This window comes from Microcebus murinus, chromosome 21 (genome assembly GCF_040939455.1).
Source record: "Microcebus murinus isolate Inina chromosome 21, M.murinus_Inina_mat1.0, whole genome shotgun sequence".
Taxonomy (NCBI): domain Eukaryota; kingdom Metazoa; phylum Chordata; class Mammalia; order Primates; family Cheirogaleidae; genus Microcebus; species Microcebus murinus.
In genome coordinates this window covers 40,526,856-40,553,284 of record NC_134124.1, presented here as the reverse complement: position 1 = coordinate 40,553,284, position 26,429 = coordinate 40,526,856, and the positions used below count along the sequence as shown (strand labels likewise).

Genomic DNA, 26,429 nt, shown 5'->3' with positions numbered 1-26,429 from the left:
TTCACTTCTTCTGCTGGGTTTGGGGTTGGTGTGTTCTTCTTTTTCCAGCTCTTTGAGATGATTCATTAGGTTGTCTATTTGTAATCTTTTTGACTTTTGGTTATAGGCATTTATGGAGATAAACTTTTCTCTCAGAACTGCTTTAGTTGTGTCCCAGAGGATTTGATAACTTGTCTCTCCATTGTCATTTTCTTCGTAGAATTTTTAAATTTCCATCTTGATTTCTTCATTTATGAAGTAAACATTTAGTAGGAGGTTGTTTAATTTCCATGTTTTTATGTAGAAATGTGAGTTTCTGTTAGGGTTGATTTCTACTTTTATTCCACTGTAATCTGAGAAGGTACATGGTATGATTTCTATTTTTTTAAATTTCTTGAGATTTACTTTGTGTCCTAAGATATGGTCAATCTTAGAGAATGTCTCGTGAGCTGATGAGAAGAACATATATTCAGTGGATTTGGGGTAGAATGTCCTATAAATGTCAGTCAGACCCAATTGTTCCAGAGTTTTGTTTAAGTCCATTATTTCTTTATTAATTTTCTGTTTGGAGGATCTGTCTTGTGCCATCAGTGGGGTGTTGAAATCTCTGGTGATTATGGAGTTGCTATTAATCAATTTGCTTAGATCCAGTAAGGTTTGGTTTATGAAACTGGGTGCACCTAAGTTGGGTGCATATATATTTAAAATTGTTCTCTCTTCTTGTTGAAGTGTGCTCTTCACCATTATATAACAACCCTCTTTGTCTTTCACTACTTTTGTTGGTTTAAAAACTAAATCGTCTGAAATTAGCACTGCCATGCCAGGCTTCTTTTGGCTTCCACTTGCCTGGAATACTGAACTCCACCCTTTTACTTTTAGTCTATATGCATCCTTGCAGGTTAGATGTGTTTCCTGAAGACAGCATATACTTGGCCTGTATTTTCTTACCCATTCAGCCAGCCTATGTCTCTTGACTGGAGAGTTTAAGCCATTCACATTTATTGAGAGAACTGATAGGTAAGGTAGATTACTGTTCATTCTGTTGGGTTGGATGTTGTTGCTTTGATTTCTCTCTTGAGCCATTGTATTATCTGGCCTTTAATCTTTGGGTTTTGGTTGTTTTTATATTCGTGAGTTTTTATTATGGTGTTCTGTGCATAACATTGTTTTGAGTACTTCTTGTAGGGCTGGTCTTGTCGTGTTGAATTCTCTGAGACTTTGCTTGTCTGAGAATGTCTTTATTTCTCCTTCATATATGAAGCTTAGTTTTGCAGGGAATAAGATTCTAGGCTGGGCATATGTTTTGTTTCAGAAGAGTGAGAATGGGGCCCCAGTCTCTCCTTGCTTGTAAAGTCTCATTAAAGAAGTCTAGTGTTATTCGAATTGGCTTTCCCACGTATGTTACTTGCTTCTTTTGTCTTGCAGCTCTTAGAAGGGCCTCTTTAGTTGATATTTTCGTCAGTCTGATGACTGCATGTCTTGACATCTTCCTGTTTGCATTGAATCTCCCAGGAGTCCTCTGAGCTTCTTGAACTTGTATATCGAGATTTTGAGCAAGGGCTGGGAAATTTTTCTCTCTTATATCTTCAAATAGCTTGTCCAACCCTTGAGTGTTGTCTTCTTCCCCTTCTGGTAACCCTATGACTCTCATATTAGGTTTCTTCACATAATCCCACATCTCTTGTAGGCTTTGCTCTTTTCTCTTGTTTCTCTGCTCTATCTCTGTGATGGTTTTATTTAGTTGGAGGGTATTATCTTCAATCTCTGAGATTCTTTCTTCTGTTCGATCTACCCTGTTCTTGAGACTTTCCACTGTATTTTGTAGTTCCCTGAATTGATTCTTCATTTCCAGGAGTTCAGTTAAACTTTTCTTCATTTTGTCTATTTCTTTAGTGAACTTTTGTTCTAGGTCCTGGAGGCTGTTTGTGGTTTCTTTGTGTTGGTTATTGAGTTGTTCTTGCAGGTCGGTGAGTGTTCTTATGATCCACATTCGAAATTCCTCTTCTGTCATTTTGGTTGCCTGATTTTGGTTGCTGTCTGTTTCTAAGGGGCTGGTGCTCCTCTTTGGGGGTGTGTTTTCTGTTTGGTTCTTCATATTTCCTGAGTTCCTTCGCTGATTTCTTCCCATTTCAATCAGTTTTTGTTTCTTTCCTTTAGGTTTTTGTTTGGGTATTCACATGCCTTGTTTAGTTTCTGAGCCGTTAGGTGGTGCCTGTAGGTGAGATTCGACCACTCCCTGTATAATGAGTCAGTGGGTGCCGTGAAAAGGCTGTGCAGGATGCCGTCCCTGTCAGTAGGTGGCGCTTGCTTGGAGGAACAGGCTATGCTGTTGTTTTTGTGTCCTGTTATCAGCTCTTGTTCTGTGCAGAGCTGGGCGGGGTAAGCCTGCCCTCAGGCACCACCAATGTCGTTAGCAGGGGTCAAAGTTCTGTTATCTGCTTCCAAAAGCTGTCAGAAATGCCACCTGGGGTGGGCATTCGGCCTCCTTTTGGGAGGAGGGTTGCCCTCTAGGATGCTGATCTGCCCCTGAAGGCATACACACCTCAGCAGGCTGTTCACATATATCCCTTCTGTGCCCCGGGCAATGCTAGCCCTCGGTGCACGGGATCTGGTCTGCAGGTCCGACCTCTGGGTCCCAGAGTTCAAACTGTTTCCTCACCAGGGAGAGGAGTTCCGGTCCCAATTCACCCACAGGGAGCCCAAGCTGGGTCTATGTCTCTCAGCCTCAGGGTCTGAACCGTTCTCCTGGGATCACCGTGCCAGCAGCACCTGGGAGGGCTGGCGGGTAGGGAGCTCACAGTCTGAGTTCCCCTTAGTCAGCTGTAGGGTCCCAAAAGGGAGGGTCCCGTTCTCTGGAGGTGCCTCCGGCTGGTGGCTGTCTTGTCTCTCAGGGTAGCCGTGGGTAGGGTTGGTGGAGGGGAGAAGGAGGCAATATGGCGCCTGCCGCGCGGCTCGGGTCTGTGCACACGGAGGTGCCGGGAGGGAGTTGGGAGTCTGGTGCTGCGTCCGCTACTGGCTCACCACTAGCTGGCGGCGGCCGTCTCTGGGCTGGTGTCCGCATGTCTCTCCACCCGCTGGGGAGCCCACCAACAGTCCCAAATGCAGGGGAGGGGAAAGGTGACTGATCCACCTACCCTTCCCGCTGGTCTCCGGGCTGCTCTGGCGGTCTCAGCTTCCAGTTCTCCTCCGCAGCCTCCTCCCGTGGAGTCTCCCGGGGTCTCAGGTACCCCTCCTTCCGGCCCTCGTCTGCTGTATGCTTGTCTTCTTGCTTCTTTTTTCTAATTTCTGCTAGGATCTGTCTTTTCTGCAGAGACACTCTGTGTGGCGGCGTTTCTAGTCCGCCATCTTGATCCTCCCCCCAGACTATGCTCTTGATTGCAACTATTCCATGTGCACCTCATTGCCCTCTGGTCCCTCCTGCCATCTCTCCCTCATTATGTATCCACCCGCTGATATTCACGTTCATTCTCTCATCAGTCCACTGACGCACTCGTGTATCCACGGACCAATTTGCCCGTCTCCTTACCATCTCTCAAGGTGTTCATCCTTTTACCCATTACAAGGTGTTCATCCTTTTACCCATTACATCCTTACCCATCCTGTGCCTGGCACAGGATCAGTGTCTCTACTGCTACCATTATCATCCTTGCACCAGTCATGGTGGCCCCTGAGTATGGGGCTGTGACTGACTCACATGCCCACCCTGTTAGTGGAGAAGTGGGCGCAGCCCCGCATGAAACTCACAGATGGAAATGTGGAGGGATAGTTTTCCAAAACAAAATGGTCAGAACATAGACACCACAAGACGGGGACTGGATGCTGGCCAGCAACGTCAGCAGGGGCCTATGCCAGGGCCTGGGAGGAGAACTAGAAGTGTTCCAGTTTAAGTCCCACGAACCTCTGAAAGGGAGATATGTAGGCCACAAGTGGTTGATGAGTTCCAAGGCAAAGGGAATGGCTGAAAATAGTAAACAAAATCAGGGTCGGTAACACATGAAACTGGAAGAAAGATACCTTGACTTAACATATGAATGTGGATTGAGCACCTACTAGGTGCCAGCCATCACTCTTAAGTCCTGGGGTGCAGCAGTGAACAAGACAGGACCAGTTGCTTAGGGAAGACACATTCTGGTGGGAGAGATGGACAATTAACAAGTTAAACAAAATATATTTAAATATAGTAAAAAATAATTCAAAAATTCACCTTCCATCTTGGGTTTATATGAAGGTCATATTCAAAACACATGAAACAAGTCAAACAGTCTAGGAACAGTGGCTCACAACTGTAATCCTAGCACAATGGGAGGCTGAGATAGGAGGATCACTTGAGGCCAGGAGTTCAAGACCAGCCTGGGCAATATAGTAAGACTTCGTCTCTATAAAAAAATAGAAAAATTATCCCGGCATGATATCATGCACCTGTAGACGGGGCTACTTGGGAGTCTGAGAGGCAGGAGGACTGTTTGAGCCCAGGAGTTCAAGACCAGCCTAGGCAACATAGTGAGACCATGCTTCTGGAAAAAACAGGAATTTTAGCCAGGTGTGGTGGTATGCACCTGTATTCCCAGCTACTTGGGAGGCTGAGGCAAGAGGATTGCCAGAGTCCAGGAATTCAAGGCTACAGTGAGCTGTGATTGCACCACTGCACTCTAGCCTGGGTGACAGAGTGAGACCTGTCTCCTAAATACAAACAAACAAACAAAAAAACCTAAAAAAGTCAAACAGTCTCTTCCCTCAGAACTAGGGCTGCAGGGCTTTTGCTGGGCTGGTGCTGGGCACGGGGCCTACCCCCCGAGGGCCTGCGTTCCCTCTGTTCCGTCCGAGTCATGACTCCGGCCACGAACCAGCTGTGGTTTGTCCGTCCATTCCACTCAATTCTACCGAGACGTTTAGAGGTCTCTGTTTCTGGCCACTGTGAGCAATGGCGCGGCGCACCCCTGCGCACCCCCGGCTCTCTGGAGCGTACACTTACGTTGAATGTGTCCTGGGGTGGAATTATGTAGTCATAAGATGTGAGACTTGAACTTCACAAGATTTCACAGTGTTACCCCGTTTACTAGCAATGGTAAGAGTCCTTGTTTCTCTAAACATTTCCCTTGTTTGTGAGCCCCCGTGCATGGCAGCCTGGATGGGCTGCGACAAGAAGTGAGCCGCCAAGTCCAGCCCTGTTTGGAGAAAGGCGGGTTCAGCCGCATGGGGTGCAGGTGGCTCCATGAAAGGTTTGTGCGATTTTGTGGATGTGCTTAAACCACCATGGGACTCAGAGCACTTCCGGATGTAGAGAATGGCCATCCCTGTGCCAGGTGACACAGAGAGTGGGGAGACGTGGACTAGCACTCTCCTCCTGATGGAACCCCACCACCCTTGGCCCACATTGTTGAATAACGATTCTCATCATCGCTCACTGGGCATTTGCTCTATTCCAGGCAGTTTATATTCTTAATCTCCACAGCCACCTAGAGTGGAGGCACAATTTACAGAGGAGGAAACGGGGCCACAGAGAGGTTAGGTAAGTTCCCCACAGCCACAAAGCGGGTCAGTGGCAGAGTCAGGATTCAAACCCTGGCATTGTGGGCAGCTCCTGGGGGCCCCGCAGTAGGGGCAGGATGTTGTGTGCAGACAGAGGCTGGGGACCCTGAGAGGGGAGCAGGGCTGTTGGGGCCCGGGAGGGCAGTCCACCCGCAGCGGGTCCGGGCGAGTGGGGCAGGTGCTCAGGGAGGCCTCACCGAGAGGGCGACAGCTGATCAAAGACTCGAGGGGTGTGGCGCCACACGGACCCAGGGAAGAGCATGCTGGGGGAGGGCCCGAGTGTGGGAAAGGTGGGAGCAGGCGGTGAGTGTGGGCTGGAGGTGTGGAAGGATCTCGGGTCGGGGCGAGGTGACCTCTGGGTGCGGGCCAGCCACGAAGGGGCTGTGTGCTACCCCGTCCTCAGGACACACCTGGCTGCAGGTGAGTGCAGAGCAGGGGCCGGAGAGCAGAGCCCGCACGTCAGAGGAGCGCTGGCAGTGCCTGTCCCAGGCAGGGAGGAGGAGGGCTGGGGCGCTGATTCCGGGCAGGTTTGGAGGGCACCCGAAGGACGGACTGAGGGCTGAGAGGAGGGTGTGGGAGATGGGGGACACAGGCAGTCCAGCATTTGGCCTGAGCGCCTGGGTGGGTGGAGGAGCCCCCAGCTCAGACGGGGAGACTGTGGGGCCAGCTCTGGTCAGGCTGTGTGCCCATCACCTGTCCCATGTCAGGAGGGTCAGCCCAGGAGGCAGGTGGATGTGCACATCTCCAGTTGGCGGAGCTTGGAGCCTGCCACGTGCATTATGTGTGCAGCCAGCGTGGGCTCTCGGGGCCAAGACAGCCCCTTGCTACTCCAAAGGACAGAAATTTCCTGGCATCAGACAGGGACTGCTGGCCAGCAGGAGCCCACCCACACTGCAGCAGCTGTGCCCACAGCACTGTCTGGTCACTGCTCACCTGCTGGGCCCTCACCTGGTTCTCACTCCCGTGTGCACAAGATTTGGGTTCCAGGGTCTGGGGCAGGCACTGACTGCCCTGGAATGCCTGGAGCCCACGGTGAGGAAGGGGTTAGAGGCCTGGGCTTCCAGCCTCTGCACACAGGGATGGGAAGAGCCCTCATGTCCTCAGCACTCAGTACGTGCTGGACATTTGGTCACATGATCTCCTTTACCCACACGCAGAATCCAGGAGGTGACACGGAAGGGCTGAGGGCCCACGGTCGGGTCAGCACTGAAGATAGGCATTGTCAGTTCTAGACTGAGGCCATGCTGCTGAGCAGAGGCCTCTTCCTCAAAGGCCCGTGAATCCACATGGGAGCCCCTCCTGGGGCAGGGGCTCTCACACCTGCACGTGCGCCAGCGCCACCCAGAGGCTCCCTGTTCACACCTGGAGGCTGGTCCTACTCCGAGTTCCTGATTCAGGGGGCTAAGTGGGGTCTGAGAATCTGCATTTCTAACCCATTGCCAGGTGATGCTGACGCTGCAGGCCCCTAGTTCATGCATTCAGAGAACCAATGATCTGGACCCACCCACATTTGTCAGATGGGGAAACTGAGGCCCAGAGAAGCATGACCGACTAAGGCCTAGATCCACCTCCTTTTATGTTGCCAACATCACCGTGAAGATCTTCAAAGGCTGAGGGTCCTCGTGGAGGGGCCTGACAAATGGGCCCTTCTCGGCCAAGAGGCTCCTGGGATTGTCCTCAGTGCCGTGGGGATTCTCCAAGGGCCCTCCTCAGCCCAGAGGCAGGACTCGCAGGGTGGCCTTTCAGGGAGCCTGCCTTCCTCCAGGAGCACAAGGCCCCTGGCTCCAGCCCCAGGGCCCGAGACGACAGGGCAGATGGATGCCAGGCAGCGGGGAGCCACGGTCTTTGGAAGAGCAGGGCTGCCGGCGGCCACGGCTGGCAGGGCAGGGCCCGCTGCACCCTCCTCTTCCAGCTGGGTCTCTGGGGGCAGGTGAGGAGCAGAGCTGTGGCACTGAGCGGGGCCACGGGGCACAGAGCCAGGGCTGCCCCTCCTCCTCACACTCTTCCCATGGTCCAGGCACAGCGAACACTCCCCAGCCATGTGGCCGTCCCCAGGCAGTACTTGGTTTTATTTCAAGGTGACTGCTTGTTCCAGAACTAAAACGCAAGGTGAATCCTAAAGTCCTTGGAGGTCTCCCAAATTTTATCAACACCAGCTAATTCCTTCCAGGCTTCTCCTATGGAGGAAGAAAACAAAACTCAAAGTGCCAGCCAGTTTGGTTGAACCCAGCCTTTCCAGGAAACCTTTTGAGGTTTTTTCCTTCTCCCAGAATGATGAGGAGTGTGAGTGCTTCTGGAGGGAGGTCTTCGCCTGCAGTGCAGGGAAAGAACACAGTCTCTGGGGTGAGTGAGAAGCACGCTGAGAGATGGGGACATGCCACTCCCAGTGCACAGAGGGGGAAACTGAGGCCTAGAACGTGAAGGAACTCCCCCCAGAGGCACAGAGGCTGGGAGGCCGCAGAGCACATGTCCTGGGTGATGGAACCAACCTCAGACAACCACCCGGCATGGAGTCCTGGTGCCATCACTTACCAGCAGTGTGACCTCCGGCAGGTCACTGTCATCATCTGCACCCAGGGAACAATGGCAGCCGGAAGAGTTATCCAGTGAGGAAGGGAGGCAGTGATTGACGCGATGAGCTCCAAACACGCCAGGCACTGCATCTGCTCTCGGCGAGTGCCAATCAGTAGGACTTTTGTCATGCTCATTCCTGGTGGGCTTTGCACCCTACTCCTAGATGGCAGAAGTAGTCTTTCTGGAGGACCATTTTTATGACAGAACTCCTACCCAAGATCCTGCAATAGCTCCCAGTTGCCTGGATTGACCAAGGTCCCCCACCATGGCTCCCTCTGCTCCCCAGCGCCCAGCCCCCCCCACTCACCACGGCAGGATGGAGGCCAAGGAGTCTGTCTGTGCTCAGAGGGCGTGGCTGGGGAAGGAACAAAGAACACAGTGTTGTGTATTTTTTCCCCACATGTCATCTGGGCAGGAGGCTGTGTCACCTGCAGACATGGCTTCCACAGGGTTTGTCCTGCTGCGGGCATGTGTGGACGAGTGGCCTCTCTAAGCCATCTCCTGTGCAGTGGGGCCTACTTCAGCTTGGTGCTCTGCCCGGGAGCCTAGCCTGGGGTTCTGGGGGAGTATGGGCGTGTGTCACACTCTTGTCCAGGTCATGGCTGCCCCTTGGGTCTCCTCCCAGAAGCTGCTCAGGTTGTCTCCGTGACCCTTGGTCCGGAAGCTTGTCCCTCACCTTTGCCCCTCCAGGTGCCTTGTACACAGGAGCCCTGAGCAGGGAGTATTCTGCTGGCACAGATTGACGTCCTTCTAGAAGAGTCCTAGGATGGGCTCACTGCGCTGTGGAGAGGACGGGAAAGGCTGCCGTGACCCCCCCTGCGTGCCCCTGTTTTCCATTGCTGATCTTACTCCTTTTGTTCCAAGCCGATGGGCCTTGTAGAGGCAGTCTGTCCTCGTGGCAGGATCACAGGCTTTGCTGTTAAACTTGGGAATCACGTTAGTGCCAGCTCCTGCACTTGCCTGCAGTGTGACCCTGGGCAAGTCACTGAACCTCTCTGAGCCGCATTTGCCTTCTCCACAAAACAGAGGAGGCTCATTCTCAGAGAGGATTCTGACTGTGCAGGCGTGTGTGGGTGTAAGGACAGCTGTAGGCGTGGAACCACTGGCCCTGGCTGTGCCAGGAGCTGGAGCTGGAGCAGGATGGAGAGGGCGAGAGCGAGATGCGGGCAGGCTGGGGACTCGCTCCTTCCGCACCTCTGCACTGGGCCGCGTGCTCCCGAGAGCCGTGTGCCTTCTGCAATAAAACACAGCTCCGGATTGCGGGAAAGTTCAATGAAGTGGAGATAGTACCTGCCTCCCAGGGCGTGGTGAGGATGAAATCAGTGGACAGATCAGAACAGGGCCTGGCATGGAGTGAGTAGGGAGTGACTGTTAGTTGTTACCATGATAACAATTATTGTTATGATCCCCATTACCTTTTAGGAGCTCTCCAAAATCATTAGTATCAGCCACATAGCCAAAGTCCCTTTAATCTTGGGGTGCAGGTGCCTGGAAGCCCAAGATGCTGAGTCCGCATTTCCAGATAGGAGGCTGAAAAGCGCTGAGGTGGCTCTGGGTGGGCTCCAGCCTCCCACCCCAATCTCACTGCAGGCAGACCCCCATATGTCCTTGTCTAGTGCTGCCAGCCTGGGGGCTCCTCTGCACAGGGATGGGGAGGGAGGTGCATCCCTTTGCCTTTTGGCTGGGACATCTTTGAAAGTCTTAGAAGTCCTGGGGCCAGCTGAGGAAATCTTCCTAGACATTGAGGTAGGGCCCAGCAATGCAGCTGCCACCTTGGCCTGCAGACTCCTCCAGCCCTACAGGTTAGCAGCAGGAACAGGGGTCTCGAGAGGCCTGCAGATGGGGATCGCCCTCATGGGCCACCAGCTTGGGGGGCTTCGTCCACCAGGTTGCAGAAGAAAAGCAAACCAGGCTGAGACTCCTGAGCTCTGTCCCAGAGAGACACAGGAAGATTTGGTTTTATTTTTAGGATGAAGAAGACCTTAAAAGAGGCATGTAAGCATTTCAGGGAATGGGTCTCTATAGATGGCGTTTGCATAACAAGTGTCTGAATCATCAGGAATAGGGAAGAAATTGCAAATGAGACTAGCACAAACACACTGGAAGCTGAGGACTTTGAGAACCTATTTCAGGTTTATGATGATGTCCTTGAGCTTGAGGTTTTTAAATAGAGGGGAGAAAGAAATGTGAAGCAGCTGGGCTGTGGCTGTGGGTTGGCACTGATCAGGGCTTGTGGGGCCTGAAGCGTATAACTTAGTTCTAGGTGAGGATTTTAAAGGAAAAGAGCCCAGTGTTGTGGGCAGCCTCTGAGAAAGAACAGATACAAGTGGTTTAAGTTCCTGTGGCTTTCTAGGAAATCTGCTCCGGTGGGGAATGAAACACCACGGGGATTAGTAAGAAAACCTCGCCCTGTGTCCACCTGCCCTGGCAGCCTGGGTGACCTTGAGGAGGCCACCTCACCTGTCTGCACCTCATTTCCCCCAGATCACATGAGGTGGGACGTCGGAGGTCCTGAACACACGTGGTGAAGGCACAGAAGGAACACCCAGGGTGTCTTCGGGGAGGCAAAGGCCGTGGGGCTTTCTAGAGACATCAGGCTGCTCTCGGCTCTCAGTGCTGACTCACTCTAGCGCCTGCTAAGTCGTTTCATGGCTGCCTGACGTGTCTCTTAATTGTATTCTTCAAAGCTAATTGCACCTGATACACAGACCGCAGTAATGTGGGGAAGACCTCCTCTTGGCCTGGAGTGGCCTCCTGTTGGCAACACAACCCTGGCGCGGGGCGGCGGGCGTGCGCCTGCATGTGCGCATGCACTCCCAGAGTCTCCCTGGGTGTGCAGAGCGCCCCGACGAGCGTCAGTGTCAGCGCTCAAGGCAGTGCTGTGCTCCGAGGACCTTGGTCCTGGCAGCTGTGTCCCATTGCCGCCCAGCTCCAGTCAGCATCAGGTCTGGCTTGACTCGGGCTCAAATTATGTCACGAGGAGTCACCTTAGCTGTGCTTTTCCATGTTGGCCTCCCCCTCAGAGCAGCTGCTGCATGTGATAGGTGGCCCAGGCAGCCCGAGAGGGGACAGAGCTCCCATCCTTGGAAATTCTGTTAAGGCTTCCTGCTGGCTGGCCCGGGTCGCGTGTCCATCCTCGAACTCTTGCTGAAGCAAAGGGCCTAGAGTGCACGGACTGGCCAGGAGGGTGTGCATTGTTCTCTGACTCTGTGGTATGGGGTGCTACCTGTAGCCGAACCACATGGACTGGGAAAGCCTGGGTGTGCGGGCCCTCAAAGGACAGCTGCACTGTTGACGCAAGGTGGAGAGAGAGGACAGGCAGGAAATAGCCGCAGACAGCACGGCCCACCCAGCGCAGCGGAGCATCCCGGGATCTGAAGGGATGAGGTCAGCCGACACCTGCTAGAAAGCCCACCTCAAAGCCCCAGGAAGCACTTACAGCATCAGTGGTTAGAGTGCCTGGATCTGAGAGCCAGGTGGGGACAGGGTGCAGCCAGCAGGGTGGAACAAGCTCGGGACTTCCTGCTGGAGCTGCTGGCCTGAGGCCTTGCAGTGGGCAGAGGCCAGTGCTGAGGGCTGTGTCAGCACGGAGTCTGACAGCTCGGGACGCGCAGGCAGATTCGAGGACGAGGCCCGAGGCCCCTCCCGGGAGCTGGCTAGACACGCGCACCTCGAGTCCACTCCAGACCTCTGCGGTCAGAATCGGGATTGCTGTCAGCGAGATGGTCCCGCACGTGTCCTGCAGTGCCGGCTCCGTCTCTCAGCCATCTTACATTCAGGGGCACGAAGGAGCTTTAAAACTCCTTGATCCAAGGAGTTTGCTCACTGATCCAATATTTCTACCTCTGAGACTGTTCCTTAAGGAAATCATCGGAGGAGGGACAGAGAAACTTCTGCACAATGTCACTGCAATAGTATTTATTAAATAAAATCAGACACTACTACACATCCCAAGAGGAAAGAGTGAAGTGAAACTTGACGCGCTGTATACTGACTGTTACATTAGCTGTGTGAACAGGGTGTTAAGGGAATCTTGCAGGGCCCCGCAGGGGAAAGTGGTAAATGAGACAGATACAGCGCCTGCCGTCTTGGAGCTGACATCCTCTTGGGAAAGACAAGACTATAAGCAGTCAGGCATACACGACAACTTCAGGCTGTGACACGCACACGGGACGAACGGGTGGAGTGGCAGAGCCTCACGGGTGGGAGAGCAGGGCTCTTCAGACGGGTCACAGGGAAGGCCTGTCTTAGGAGGCAGCATTTAAAGCGAAGCCTGGATCAGGAGAGGGAGCCATCGGGCTCACCAGCCAGGACAGGCGTCCTAGGAGAGGGAGCAGCAGTTTCCTAGATCTGGGGTCGGGAGCTTGGCTCTGAGGGACAGCAGGGAAGGTGTGGCTGGAGTGGGGAGCTGGGGAAGACGGGAGCCCTAAGAAGCCCGCGGGCCCCGTGGGCCGTGGGGAGCCTGGACTTTGTTCCAAGGGCAGAGCTGCAGAGCGGGCGCAGAGGGAGCTGGCTGGGTCTGGGGAGCCGCTGGAGCGTCCGGGCACTACGGGGACGAGGGCGCTGGGATGCGGTTATAATCCACGTTTCGGGGGAAGATGGGCGTGGCAAGACGCAAACGTGTCCTCTCCACTGTATACGAAAACAGAAAACAAAGCCCAGAAGTAAACAAGCAAGAATCCAGCAGCAATTACCTCCAGGTGGCAGGATTAGAGATGATTTTTACTTGTTTTTCTTATGCTTTTCTGTGTCATACCACACAAGGAAAACAGTAGCAGAGATTTGAAAACCTGAATTTGGATCAGTCACGGCACTTAGTTGCAAACAACAGAATCGACTCTTTGTAGTTTGAGCTGAGGGGGATTTATTCCTAGGTATTTGACTGAGATTCTAGGGCACTGGGGTACCAAGCTGGGATGCCCCAAAGCCCAGAACAACTCAGCCTGAACCTCACCTAACCCCACCCCAGTGTTGCCATGGAAACCCCTCGGCCTGTGATGCTTAAGCCTGGGCACTGGAGCCAGCTGCAGTGGCAGAAGCAAGGACCTGTGTTCCCTGCTAGCCATCCCTCTACCCTGCATTGCTCACGTCCTCCTTCTCCAGCTGGGGGCCTCTGTCAGAGGAACTGGGCCACTTGCAAACCCAAGCTGCAGGGGTGTCGGGGAACAGAGATTCCAGTGTTCTAGGGGTGCAAGTGCAGGGAGGCAGGGAAGGAGAGCTGGCACACGTGGCCAACAGGTCAGCCTGCAGCACCCACCGCAGCAGGGAAATGAGAGCAAGGAGCACGATTGCTTGCACCTTGGTCTTCCAGAGGCCACCTGAAGGGAGGCCTGGTTATCTGTCCATTGTGTTCTCTTGAGGACAACCAAGGCCTCCTTGTCCAGGGAGCACTAGCTTGCGAGCCCCTTGGTCTTGCCTCGCCAATGCACAGCAGGCTGTTGTTCACCTACCAGCACCTGCCCTTCCTTGCCTGGTGCGGTCCCTCAGCCCCCTGTGCTGCAGGCTGAGACACGCAGCCCTGCTGTCCCCAGGAGCAGCCTCAGCCCTGGGTGGGAGGGAGGAGGTGGCTCTGAACTGGTTTCCAGGGCTCCCCAGTGAGCTGAGCTCTGCTGCCCACAGCGGTAGACATCCCAAGGCGAGGTGCGGCTTTGTATCCTCCATTGTTAGCCACCTTCTCTTCCTCGTCTTGCCTCACTACCCCCTGCTTTCAGCTCTGCAATAAAATCCTTTTGTACAGGTGTGTGTCAGGGCAGCCCAAACAAAGGCATCTGGGGATCATCCTGTTCCTTGGTCTCATCTTCCTCTGCAGGAACCCAGAGGGCTCCAGCCCCTCTAATTTTCTCTCCACATCACTCCTCCTTCAGCCTAGGACTGGCGAGATTATGCCATGGGGTTTCACGGTGTCCTCTGAATGTGCCATCTTGGTTTAAAATAGGACTCTGGGCCGGGCATAGTGGCTCACGCCTGTAATCCTAGCACAGTGGGAGGCGAAGGCAGGAGGATTGCTTGAGCCCAGGAGCGTGAGGCTGCAGTGAGCTATGATGATGCCATGGCACTCTAGCCTGGGTGACAGAACAAGAGTCTGTCTCGAAAGAAAGAAAAGAACAGAGAAAGAAGCTTTTTAATTTGATCAGGTCCCATTTATTTATTTTTGTTGATGCTGTGATTGCCTTTGGGGTCTTCTTCGTAAATTCTTTGCCTAGGCCGATGTCTAGAAGAGTATCTCCAATGTTTTCCTCTAGGATTCTAATAGTTTCACCCCGAAGGTTCAAGTCTTTTACCCAGCATGAGTTGATTTTTGTGAGAGGTGAAAGGTGTGGGTCTTGTTTCAGTCTTCTGCATGTGGCTATCCAGTTTTCCCAGCACTATTTATTGAATAAGGATTCTTTCCTCCAGCATATGTTTTTGTCTGCTTTGTCAAAGATTAGATGGCTATATGAAGATGGTTTTATATCTGGGTTCTCTGTTTTGTCCCTGTTCTTATGCCATTTCCAGGCTGTTTTAATTACTATAGCCTTTTAGTATAGTTTGAAGTCTGGCAAATTGATACCTCCTATTTTGTTTTTATTGCCTAGGATTGCTTTTGCTATACGGGGTCTTCTCTGGTTCCATATGAAGTGTAACATTATTTTTTCTCTATCTGTGATAAGTGATGATAGTATTTTAATAGGGATTGCATTGACTCTGTGGGTCAGCTTCTGCACAGCCAAATAAACTGTCAAGAGAGCAAACAGACAACCCACAGAATGGGAGAAAATTTTCACAAGCTACACATCTGATAAAGGGCTGATAAGTAGAATCTATTTAGAACTCAAGAAAATCAGCAAGAAAAAAACAAGCAACTCTATCAAAAAGTGGGCAAAGGACATGAACAGAAACTTTCCAAAAGAAGACAGAATAATGGCCAACAAACATGAAAAAATGCTCAACATCTCTAATCATCAGGGAAATGCAAATCAAAACCACAATGAGATCTCACTTGTCTCCAGTGAGAATGGCCCTTATTAACAAGTCCCAAAACAATAAATGTTGGTGTGGATGTGGAGAGATAGGAACACTCCTACCTTGCTGGTGGGACTGCAAACTAGTTCAGCCTCTATGGAAAGCAATATGGAGATAACTTAAAGCAATACAAGTCAATCTACCATTTGATCCAGCAATCCCATTACTGGGCATCTACCCAAAAGAACAAAAGTCACTCTATGAAAAAGACACCTGCACTTGAATGTTTATAGCAGCACCATTCACATTTGCGAAGATGTGGAAACAGCTGAAGTGCCCATCAATACATCAGTGGATTAATAAAATGTGGTATATGTATACCATGGAGTACTATTCAGCTTTAAGAAACAACGGTGATATAGCACCTCTTATATTTTCCTGGCTAGAGCTGGAACCCATTCTACTAAGTGAAGTATCCCAAGAATGGAAAAACAAGCACCACATTTACTCACCAACAAATTGGTAATAACTGATGAACACCTAAGTGGACATATAGGAGTAACATTTATCAGGTGTCAGGCAGGTGGGCGGGAGGGGATGGGTATATACATAGATAATGAATGCGGTGCTCACTAACTGGGGGATGGACACACTTAAAGCTCTGACTCGAGGGGGGCAAGGGCAATATACGTAACCTTAACATTTGTACCCCCATAATATGCTGGAAAAAAATAAATAAATAAAAAAGAGAAAGAAAGAAAAAGAAAAGAGGGAGGAAGGAAAATGACTGTGCTTCTGTTGCTGGCGTGTGAGTTTCCAGCCAGTCTGTCATGGCTTGTCGCAGCAGACATGAGACGTGTCCTGGAGGCTGCTCATGCCAGGCTCCGTGCTGGCTCCAGTGTGTGTGCGTGTGCCATCAACTCAGGAGGGTACCCTTCCCTCCAAGCACTGGTGGGTCTGCCTCTGAGCAGCCTGGCAGCAGTCTAATGGCAGAGCCCGGGAGGGAACACGGCACATTCTCAAATCACACCTTCCAGCGAGCGATGAGAGAAGCAGCTTTATTGATTAGCTGCTCTGGGCCAGGAACACACATTATCTCCTCCCTGTGTTCTTGGGGGCTAATCGTTGCTGTCCTTCCAATCCACAAAGGGGAAAACGGAGGCTCACAGTGGTCAAGTGACATCCAAAGCCACCTGGAAGCCAGTAAGGGGTGATGCCGGGCTGGGCCCCAGGGCAGTGTGGCAGCTGAGGGTCTGTGCTTGTTCCCTGGCCCCTCTTGGCTTTTTAGACGCAGACATTCCAGAATGCTGGCGCTCCCGGCGTGGCTGTGCCTGAGCCACGCGGCGAGGAGCCTCTGCGTGGTCTTAGCAGTGGAGACTCAGGCGTGGACATGACAACCTCTTACAAAGCCTCATGGCGCTTTCAGCCACTGGGGCAGACAGACAGCGCAGGGGCATAAATAGGAGAGCTCCACGTGGTGCTGCTCGAAGGCTCCAAAACAGGGATGTGTGCTAGAGGCATGAAGAGCCGCGTGCTGGCTATCTGTCGCTGCGCAACAAATGACCCTAAAGCACGGCCGCTGAACCCGTGGCTGAAGTCACCCTACAAGCAGAAACGGAGTCTCCCGCAGGGAGTGCCCTGGCCTGTCCTGAGACGGGACCAGCTGTGATTGCGAGGAATCACTGGGTGCCCAGGTGATTAGTCTAAAGCAGCTCTCAGGGGAGCACGCAGACGTAGGGCCACAGACGGCAAGAAAGGAGCTGCCCACCCGGTATGTCCGTGATGAGGGGTCAGGTTCTAGGGTTAGATGTGGGAATAAGAGATTCGGCTTGGAGCCAGGGCTAGTGTTTGTGTGTTCATCAGCATATTTGATGTTTCAGAGTTTCGGGCAACAATCTAAACTGCTTTCTCAGTGCCTGGGAATAGTTAAGGCCCTGGCTAGGATTCAAGTCTGTTGGGGAGAACATGCCCCTGGCCTGGGCACGGAGCAGTGAAGACACTGCGTGGTTCTGGGGACACACACGGAAAGCAGGGGACTGGGGGACCCTATAGCCCTGTTTCCGTGGGCCAGAAACCCAGGGGCAGCCCTGCGGGTGGTCTGTCCCTGGGGCTCTCCCGTGGTTGCTGTGCAGGGGTGTGAAGTCTACTCCTGAGCTCACTCACTTGGCTGGTAGCAGGAGGCTTCAGGTCCTCACCATGGAGACTTCGGTGTCCCAGGGGTTTGCCCTCAGGCGCCTGGAGCTCACGTTGCTAGGAACCGTTGCTAGGAACCGCCTGCTTTCCTTCTCTGGAGCCGGCGAGCGTGGGAAGAAGGCTGCCAGCAGGCTTGGTGCAGTGGGAAAGCCGTGCCCTGGGATTTGTGTGCTGACGGGCTGTGCAGGGATGCTCTGTCCTCTGGTCTGTGATGTTTCTGAAAAGGCAATGGCCAAAAAGACAAGTTGTCTGACTTAAGTATGTTTTTACTCCTCTTGGTCTATGGCAATAAAATGCAGTTTGGGATCTCTGGGGATTAGATTCCTGAATATGTTTGCTCACAGCCCCTTGCTCCTCAAGACCTGGGAAGCCTAGTGTGGCGTTAGCCTTCAGCTGCGTGGGGTCTAATCCCAAATCCCTTTCCTTGGGTGTACAGAGCAGGAAGGCATCACTGTTGGTACCACGTGTTTCGCGGTCTCTGGGGAAAGTTCAAGTGTGCGATACGATCGGATTGTCCAGCTTCTTGACATTCAAGGTTGTCTCCTTTGTAATGTGATTGTAATTGATTTCTGAGTACTTGCAAATAGAGCTTATGGTGAGGAAATACACTGGAAATACCAAGTAGGGATGCATTCAGGCTGGTTGTACCTCCATGGTGCATTCATTTGTTCTTTCATTTGGTTTCCGCCTAGGGCACAAAGTTCTGGAACCACAGGTCCCTCCTCTGGGGTTGCTCCCCAACTCCTGAGGTGTGTTCAGATCCTGGGAAGACAATTACAGTCCGGGTTCTGGGAATCAGAGGTGGGTGGGAAAGGAGCCCTGAGGCTTCTGGGAGGAGGCGGCTTTCAGGACAGAGTTGCAGGTCAGAAGAACAGCGGGGCCTGGGGAGCTGGGCCTGGGACAGCCTGCTGAGCCTGGAGGGGTCCGGGGTGGGGAGGGGTCTCTCCTCTAGCGTCCTCATGCAGGTGTCCCCTAGCGGGGGGTGCTGGCATCTAAGCGTGTGCTCTTCTCGTTGCAGGTCTGAAGGAGAAAGCTCGCAGAGCGTCAGGTATGTGCCTCATCCGCCGCCCTTCCTGTGTGGCATCCTGGCGAGGAGTGGCGTTCATGAGACCATGTGCTTTCATTTCTCCCTGCGGGTCTCCAGGTCAGAGCCCTGCCCTGGCTGCTCCTCTTATCCCTGTCATGCCTTTTCCAGGACCTGGCCCGCGAGCACTTCTGCCGACTCAGTGTCCTTGAGGGAGAGTGCTGGTTTCCTGCCTGGGCTTTCTTGGGTTTAGAGTGACCTCTGTGGAGGTCACCTGGGTTGGTGGCTGTTCCTCCCTGTTGGGGCCCAGTATGTCTAGGCTGTGACCCATCTAGGACCAGAAGCTTCTGTACCTGACACCCCTGGGGGCCAGACTGGGTGGCTGGGGCAAATCTCTGAGATGTTTGGTGGTGGGCCAGGCCCCCAGCAGCCTCTGACTGCAGCGCACGTCCCCATCCACGGCAGCAGGCGGTGCTCGCTCTCCGTGCCCCTGCCCTCCCCAGCCGCCCAGGGAGGGTGGGGTAGACTCAGAGTGGAGTTTCCACCTGGGACTCTGACTGCACCGCGAGGAGGGGCTGGTCTGAATCAGTGCCCTGGGGTCTCAAGGCAGGAGTGGGGGGACCAGGAAGGCCAGTGTGGCAAGGGTTGGGGAGGGTAGGAGAGGCAGTCTCAGAGCCCGTGGACCCCAAGCACCTCTGGCAGCAAATGGACTTCCAGGTCTCAAGGCAATGGCCTGAGATAGCTGGTTTGTACGGTGCTGTAACTAAGCTGGGGAGACAAGATGTCCTGAGCTTGGCGCTGGGGGTGCCAGGGTGGGTGGGGTCCTCCAGGCAGCCTGCAGAGTGAGAGGCAGAGGTGAGGGTGGCTGCATCCAGGGAGGCTCCTGGGAGTTGGCACAGGGGGCTGAATTCTATACCCGGACACTTGGCTTTGTGCTTGGAGCAGGGGGCATGGGCAGGGGGTGGGGGCTGGCGAGACAGAGTGTGGTGGAGGGGGGGTGCTGAGGCCAGGCTGGAAGCAGAGGTACATTCCCAGGGGGCGAAGAGAGTGTCCTGGAAGGGCCACGTGCAGGGCTGAGGGGGCTGATGGCACCAGCTGGACTGGGGCTAAAGGGGATGAGGGGAGGTACCGAGGGTGGGGACAGAGAAAGGCGAGGCCCCGAGGGCGGGGGGAGGGGTGTGCTGGGCATTCTGGGGCAGCCCAGGGGCAGCCCGAGGTGTGTGCTATGGTAGTGGTCCCAACTTTTCTGAAGACAGGACTAGTTTCACAGAGGACAATTCTTCCACCAGCGAGGGTGGGGGGCAGGGTGGGGGCAGATCTCTGTGGTTGGTCCCTAAGAGGCCACAGACCGTTGCCAGCCCATGGCTGGGGGTTGGGGACTGCAGTGCATGGCACAGCCCTGCGGGACATGGTGCAGCGGGGACAAGGAGTGGGCGCTCTTGGTGTGCCCTCGGGGAGAAGCGCCAGACTGCAGAGCTCCGTGGCAGAGCGGGGCGGGAGAGGGTGTGTCTCACGCTGGGCGCGTGTGGCAGGCTGCCGGGAAGGGCGTTCGTACGTGCGACGTCTGTGTAAAGAAGCAATGGAAGGAAACTCGGGCGGCGGCTGAGCCCCACAGGGAGACCTAGGACTCCTGTGTGCTGAGTAGAGCCAGCGTGTCGCCTGTCTGAACAACTGAGTGACAACAAGCAGTCTGAGGGGAGGACAGGTCGCCCGGGCGTGGTGGGGGTGCTGCCCGGCTGCCCTCCTGTGGGAAGGGGGTCCCGCGTGGGTGGGCTGTGAGGCGCTGAGTGTCGGCCCCACCGCCTGCCCTGGGCTCCTACCCTAGGCCCTGCTGTGCCCTCGGGCTCTGTGTTCGGAGGCGCGGCGCCCTTTCACCTGGGACCCGGCACACCTGCCACCCGAGTGCGGAGCGCAGGTCGTGCATGAACCGTGGGAAGGTGAGATGGCCCATCCACCCCCACCTGGGCGCTCCCTGCGCTGGGCTGTCGGGCAGGGCTTGCCAGGCAGGTGACGGGAAACTGAGCCCTGGAGGAGGAGGAGGGGACGGCGCGTGCAGGGACCCAGGAACCGGCATCGCTGGCTGCGTGGTGGGAATGAGGAACGGCCTCGCGTTCCGGGGCGGCACGCAGAGCCGAGCACACGTTCACGCTCTGAGCCGGGCGCTCGGACGGGCAGCTGGGCGGGCAGCGAGGCGGCTCCAGCAGAGCGGCCGTGTCTGCGCCCTTTCTCCCAGGGCGGGACCGGCTTCCTGGCGACTCCCGTCCCACTCTGTGCTGTGGGCCCTGCAGCGGGGCCTGCGCCCGGACAGGGGTCGGGGCAGACAGCCACACGTGACTCGCCTCGGCTTGCCCTGCTGTCTCTGCCTGTCGTCCGGCGACGCGCCCGGCACTGCGTGCGCCCGCGCTGCTAACGGCGTGGGCACCCGGCCCATGTCACAGGCACACCCTCCCTGTGAGCTGGAGTATGGAGGCACAGATATAAAAGGGCCTCTTTTCTCAGGGCCAGGGGTCCCCAGCCATTCAGATCTGAGCCCCAGGAGTCCTCACTCCGGCCCTCATGCTTTGCCCCCCAAAGAGCTGCAGACGTGGGCTTCAGGGTTGTCCGAGGGGCGCTTGTTCAGCCACGCACAGGCTTCCCGCCACTGTTCCCCTGAGCACCTCTGCCCGCTCACACCTGCCAGAGGGCATGTGCAAAACTTGAGCGTGACAGTGACCCTCCCCTGGTTCTTCCCCAGGACTCTTGGTCACCTGTCATGCTGTAGCTGTGGCACTTGCCGCCCCTGTAAGCGACGTACCCAACCTGTGCAGCCAGCCGGTTTCCAGTACTTTCCTAAGTGCACCTCAGGCTCCTGCCCAGTGCTTGCTGCTCTCTGTACACCAGGGCTCCTGCTGGCCTCCAGCCGGTGCCTGTGGCCTGAGGTCCCCTCCACTCTGAGCTCGCTCCGCTGCCTCCAGCCGGTGCCTGTGGCCTGAGGTCCCCTCCACTCTGAGCTCGCTCCGCTGCCTCCAGCCGGTGCCTGTGGCCTGAGGTCCCTCCACTCTGAACTCCTCCGCTGCCTCCAGCCGGTGCCTGTGGCCTGAGGTCCCTCCACTCTGAACTCCTCCGCTGCCTCCAGCTGGCAGATCTCATGCCTTTCCCGAGGTCCCCATGTGGCCGCCCTTGCAGCTTTGAGGGGAACTAAGGCTGACAAGGTGGCCCCTGGTTGTGCTCCGTGGCTTTTGTGCTTCCCTGTTGATATCTCAGTTCCTTCTGCTGTGTGTCCTCATGACTCGAGCCGTCCCGTCGTCTTACCTCCCGGCAGAGTAAGATGTCCAGGGCAGGGATGAGGCTGGTCACGGGAGCGCCTGCAGGCATGGAGCAGGCATGAAGTCTGTGCAAGGAGTTCATCTTAATCCTGCTGGGAGCGCCAGGCGGGCGGCCTTGCGCAGACACACACGTCAGCGCGTGTGCTCAGACTCGGACGCGCGGCTTCAGGCTGTGAACTGCAAGGAGTGGAAGGGTGGACCACACTCCCCACTCAGCGGAGACCCCCAGGCCCATCAGACACTCACTACGCATGGTGGGCAGAGGGGCTGTGCTGACCACTCAGAGGGGCCATGTCTGGGCTTACTAGCCTAAGGGATGACCCATGCTGAAGCGACTCATTTGTGCTAATGTTAAGGACACAGGGCCTGAGAGAAGTCCTGTCTCCTGCCCTAGCCCTGGGGTCCCTGCTTGGTAACCCTTCTGCGTGGCTTTCTGAGCCTCCCAAGCGGCAGAGAGCTGTTTTTGCCAGGAGAAGCCTGTCTGCGAATTCACACGTACTCCTTTTCCCCGAGGCAAAACATTTGCAAGATCAGATGTATTCATTTTCCACAAATGGAATAATTCATTTTTGACCATTTTGCAAACATAGGATTTTGCTCTTTGTTCCCAGGGAGCGCGTGCCTGCTTTTGACTCCATCCAGCACCGGAGGCTCAAATTTGAATCTCCTGATGAGTCATGTATGGGGCACCATGGGGAGAGGTTTGTGGAGGTTGGAGGCTTTAAAGAACAAAGAAGTGGAAGTGTGTGGAGGGCCCAGAGAGTGCTGAGACTGGATTGGAAATGCCGGGACTTTCTGCCGGGTGCAGCTCTTACCCGCCCCCCATCAAACCCTTGAAATTAACTCGGCTGCGTTCAGTTACAGAAATAAGTTACATTTAACGAGTGCCCACCATGGGGGTCACCTCACTGCACAGCCAGCCCTACCCCTTCAAGACAGTCACTGGCTGACCTTGTTTCAGCTCTGGTGCGGTGCAGCTGAGAAATGCCAGGCAGCCGCCTAGCATGAGGCGGCTTTGGAGTGCAGCGCTGGGTGTCGCCACCGAAGCCTGCACAAGTCAGTGTTGCCCGTGGCGTGTGTTGAAAATGTAGATTTCCAGGCCGCATCCTTATTGCGCTTGACTCAGTAGGTCTGGGGTGGGGCCTGGGAATCTGCATCTTAACAAGTTCCTGCATGGCCCTAAATGCCTGAACATATGGTCTCCCCAGGGAAACAGAGCTTCTCCAGTGTCAGACAGGCCTCTTCATAAGTATGAATTGATTGATGTGGAAATTTTTCTTCTAACACTTAGAAAAATGAGGTTGTTCTGCATAGGTCACCTCCCCTGTCGGGACTCTGAACTGGCATTTTCCAAAGGCACCAGGAAGGCTCAGGGCTAGGAGCAGCAAGGAGACCCAGGACTGCTTGTTTGGGGTGTGGGGGTGGCTTCTGGAATAGGTGGACTCAGTCACCAGTGATCTTAGCTGGAACCAAGTCATGTAAGCGGAAGCAGTCATCAAAACAAATCCAGTTGTCTGCGAACATCTCCCCTCATTCCACACCCAGGCAAGACAGCTGCTGTGATTAACTGGGCCTTTCCCCCCAAACCCGAAATGAGAACATGCAATTTGTTTTGTATGCGAGGAGGTATGAAAACTGCTGAACTGGAACTGCTGAGTGTGGCAGGCGAAGCCCTGGAGCGTTTGCTATGCCGGGTAAACAGAGCCTCGCTTCCCTCCAGGGCGGACGGGCCTGCGCTGATGCTGGGCTGGTGGCCTTCTGGGGAAAGCAGATGTTTCTTAGCACTGTGAAATCAAAGCAGTCCCGGCACTGGGTCAGACAGTTCTGAATTCAAGTCCTTTCTCTTCTCTCATCCTCTGTGGCACCATGGACCAGATGCTGAACGGTCCCAGCTTCAGATTTCACACTCACTCAGGGTTTTTACGGAGCACCTGCTACGCATATGTCTGTGTGCAAACCACAGAGGGGGTGAAGACACAGTGAATCTCTGCCCCATGACGAAATAGGAGCAGAGACCTTAGCCTTAAGGTCAACAGACCGATTCAGTGAGGCTGGCGGCGGGACAGCATGTGGCATGCAGCAGCTTTCAATCAACGTCCAGCTCCTTTCTTCTTGGACTGGAGACCAGGTCCTTGGAGTCCGGAGGGAGAGCCTGAGGCAAGCTTATGTTGTGTGCTAGCCCAGCTTGGAGAGTGTCTTATTTGGCTTTCACCCATTCTTTTTCCCTTCCCCTGGATTTATGATTGAAATTTCTTGGGCATTCTTGACTTTCGTAGCCCATCTTTTACTTTTTCATTTCCTTGACTCTCTGTGCTGTACCCCGAACAGTTTCCTCAGAATGGTCTTCCAGTTCCCTAATGCTCTCTTTAGCTGTGCCCAGTCTGCTGTGTGGCCCATGACTCATGGGCCCTGAGGCCCTTGGATAGACTTCGCATGTGCTCAGCCTGGTTTCAGAGGCTCCATTGCTCCTTTCCTTACCCAGGAAGTAGAAAGATCTTATAGGAGGCAGAGTCAAGTGACTGGGCAAAAGCCCATCTATCTGAGTATATTTTTTTTCTTGTGAACTTGTGTAGAAAAGTAATAACTAAGTGTTTTAGAAAAATCCTCTGTTAACTATTTAGAAGATGGGCCAAAGCTATTGGCAGCAGAGGAGGCTACTAATGTACTGATTGAGGGCTTGGACTAAATTCCAAAAAATATTTAATAAGCCTTGTCTAAACATCTGCTTCTGATACAACCAAATCTAAGATACGTAGAAGGTGGTAACACAATTATGTGTGAGTCCAACTGAGTCTGACCCATTTCCAGTGTTTGGGGAAGTGAGGACTTTGGAACTGGGGTTGCAACTGAATGACCTCAGTCAATTGATTCAAATTCCCTGAGCCTCAATTTCCTCATGTAGAAATAGAAATGAACACTTATTCTCACTCATATGTGGGAGCTAAATAAATAATTGATCTCATGGAGACAGAGGGTGGAATGACGGTTCCCAGAGGATGAGAAGTGTAGAGGGGATGGGGACCAGGTGGGGGCGGCTAATGGGTGCAAAAATACAGTTAGTTAGGATGAACAATATTTGATGGCACAACAAAGTGACTATTAATAACAGTAAGTTAGGTCATACTTTGAGATAACTAAAAGAGTGGAATTGGAATTTGCCTAACACAAAGAAATGTTAAATGCTTGAGGTAATGGATACCCCAATTACCCTGATTTGATTAATTCACATCGAATGCCTGTGCAAGACACCACATATGGCCTGTCAAGATACGCAGCTATTATATACCCGTTATTAGTTTTTTTAAAAAGAAAGGAAAACAACGAGAGTTTTCTTTGTCCTATCCACATCTGGCTCTGCATTCTCTCCTGCTCCATCACTGTGGTCCCCACTCTCTGGCCTTCTTGTTCCTCCACCCGTCCAAGCTAATTTGTGCCCCGTGGCCTTTGCCCTTGCTGGTCACTTGGCTAGAATATGCTCTCCCAGATCCTAGCTGGGGTAGGCGGCACTCCTCGATCAGGTCCCCTTTCTGATGTCACTTCCTCAAGACTCCTTCCCTGATCACCCCAGCTAAAGCAGCCTAGTCACTCTCTGCACAGGCTCTGTCCCCACCTGTCTCCTGTGTTGGAGTGTGTGCAGCTCTGTCTTATCCGTCGCGGGCTCTCAGTGCCCGGCCACATGCCCGGCACAGTGTGCAGCTTCGGTCTCCTGCCACTCCCCACCTCCCGTGGGAGCAGCCCTGGAGGAGGCCAGAACCGATGTGCTGAACCGACCTCTCCACGTGCCTGGATGCTCCCCCTCCTGTTCATCCACCACTTTTATTTTGTTGTGTTGCCTAATTGCCCATCTAGGACTTCCGATACTATGTTGAATCTAAGTGGCAAAAACAGGCATCCCTGTCTTGCTCCTGATCGTAGTTAAAAAGCTTTTGTCTTTCACCATTGAGTGTGATGTTAGCTATGGATTTTTCATGTATGGCTTTTATTATTGGTGAGATAGTTTTCTTCCATTCCTAGTTTCTTGAGTGTTTTTTTATTCATGAAAAGGTATTGCATTTTGTCAAATGCGTTTTCTACATTGAGATGATTTATGGTCCCACTTCATTCTGTTAATGCATCACACTGCATGATTTTTGAATGTGGAGCCGTCCTTGCATTCCAGTAAAAAATCCCACCTGGTCATCCTGTATAATTCTTTTAATATGCTACTGACTCTGGGAGGCTGAGGGGGGTGGATCGCTCAAGGTTAGGAGTTCGAAACCAGCCTGAGGCAAGAATGAGACCCTGTCTCTACTAAAAATAGAAAAGAAAATTAATTGGCCAACTAAAATATATAGTGGGCCAACTCAAAGGGGTGGGGGGGCTTATAGGTTATAGGTGAGTTTAACGATTCTTTGGCTCGTAATTGGTTAAAGACATGAAACTTTGAAGGCTTAGAATGTTTTCACATAGCAGCTATTACCAGAGATAAGCCGCCTGACAGGTTTCTTGTGTAAATAGAGGACCTTCAGGTTTGTCTTGCCTACTGCCCTTAGACTTTTAGTTTCATAAATCTTCCTTCCTGCTATGGGGGCTGCTTTAGTTGTCTGTGCCACTTGGAACTGGGTTTTCTGTCCGTGACCCTACAAACAGTTCTGATTATTCTCACCAGCTGGCTCAATAGAGTACCCTGTAGCTGCAACAATATGGATTTAGGGAAGTTTCCAAAAAGAACTTCCAGATATTACTGTGAGACTCCAAAACAAATGCTGACAAGGCTCTAATCTCCCAATTCAATGAATTCAGGCATTCAAGGGCCTGCTACAGGCTGGGCTGCTCAGGTTACCCAAGCAAGTCCTGAGGAGATTAACCCTTTAAGGTAACAACCCATGTCCCCCGACAGCAGA

General features: G+C 53.4%; 1 protein-coding gene across 2 annotated transcripts in view; it reads left to right on the top strand.

Moving 5' to 3' along the window:
* IQSEC1 (IQ motif and Sec7 domain ArfGEF 1) overlaps window positions 1-26,429 on the top strand; it is a 359,058-nt gene that overhangs the window by 80,117 nt on the left and 252,512 nt on the right. For both annotated transcript variants that reach the window (XM_075996351.1, XM_075996355.1), the window contains exon 2: window positions 18,236-18,265. In XM_075996351.1, coding sequence (XP_075852466.1) covers window positions 18,236-18,265 — 30 coding nt within the window. The remainder of the gene's footprint in view (window positions 1-18,235; window positions 18,266-26,429) is intronic.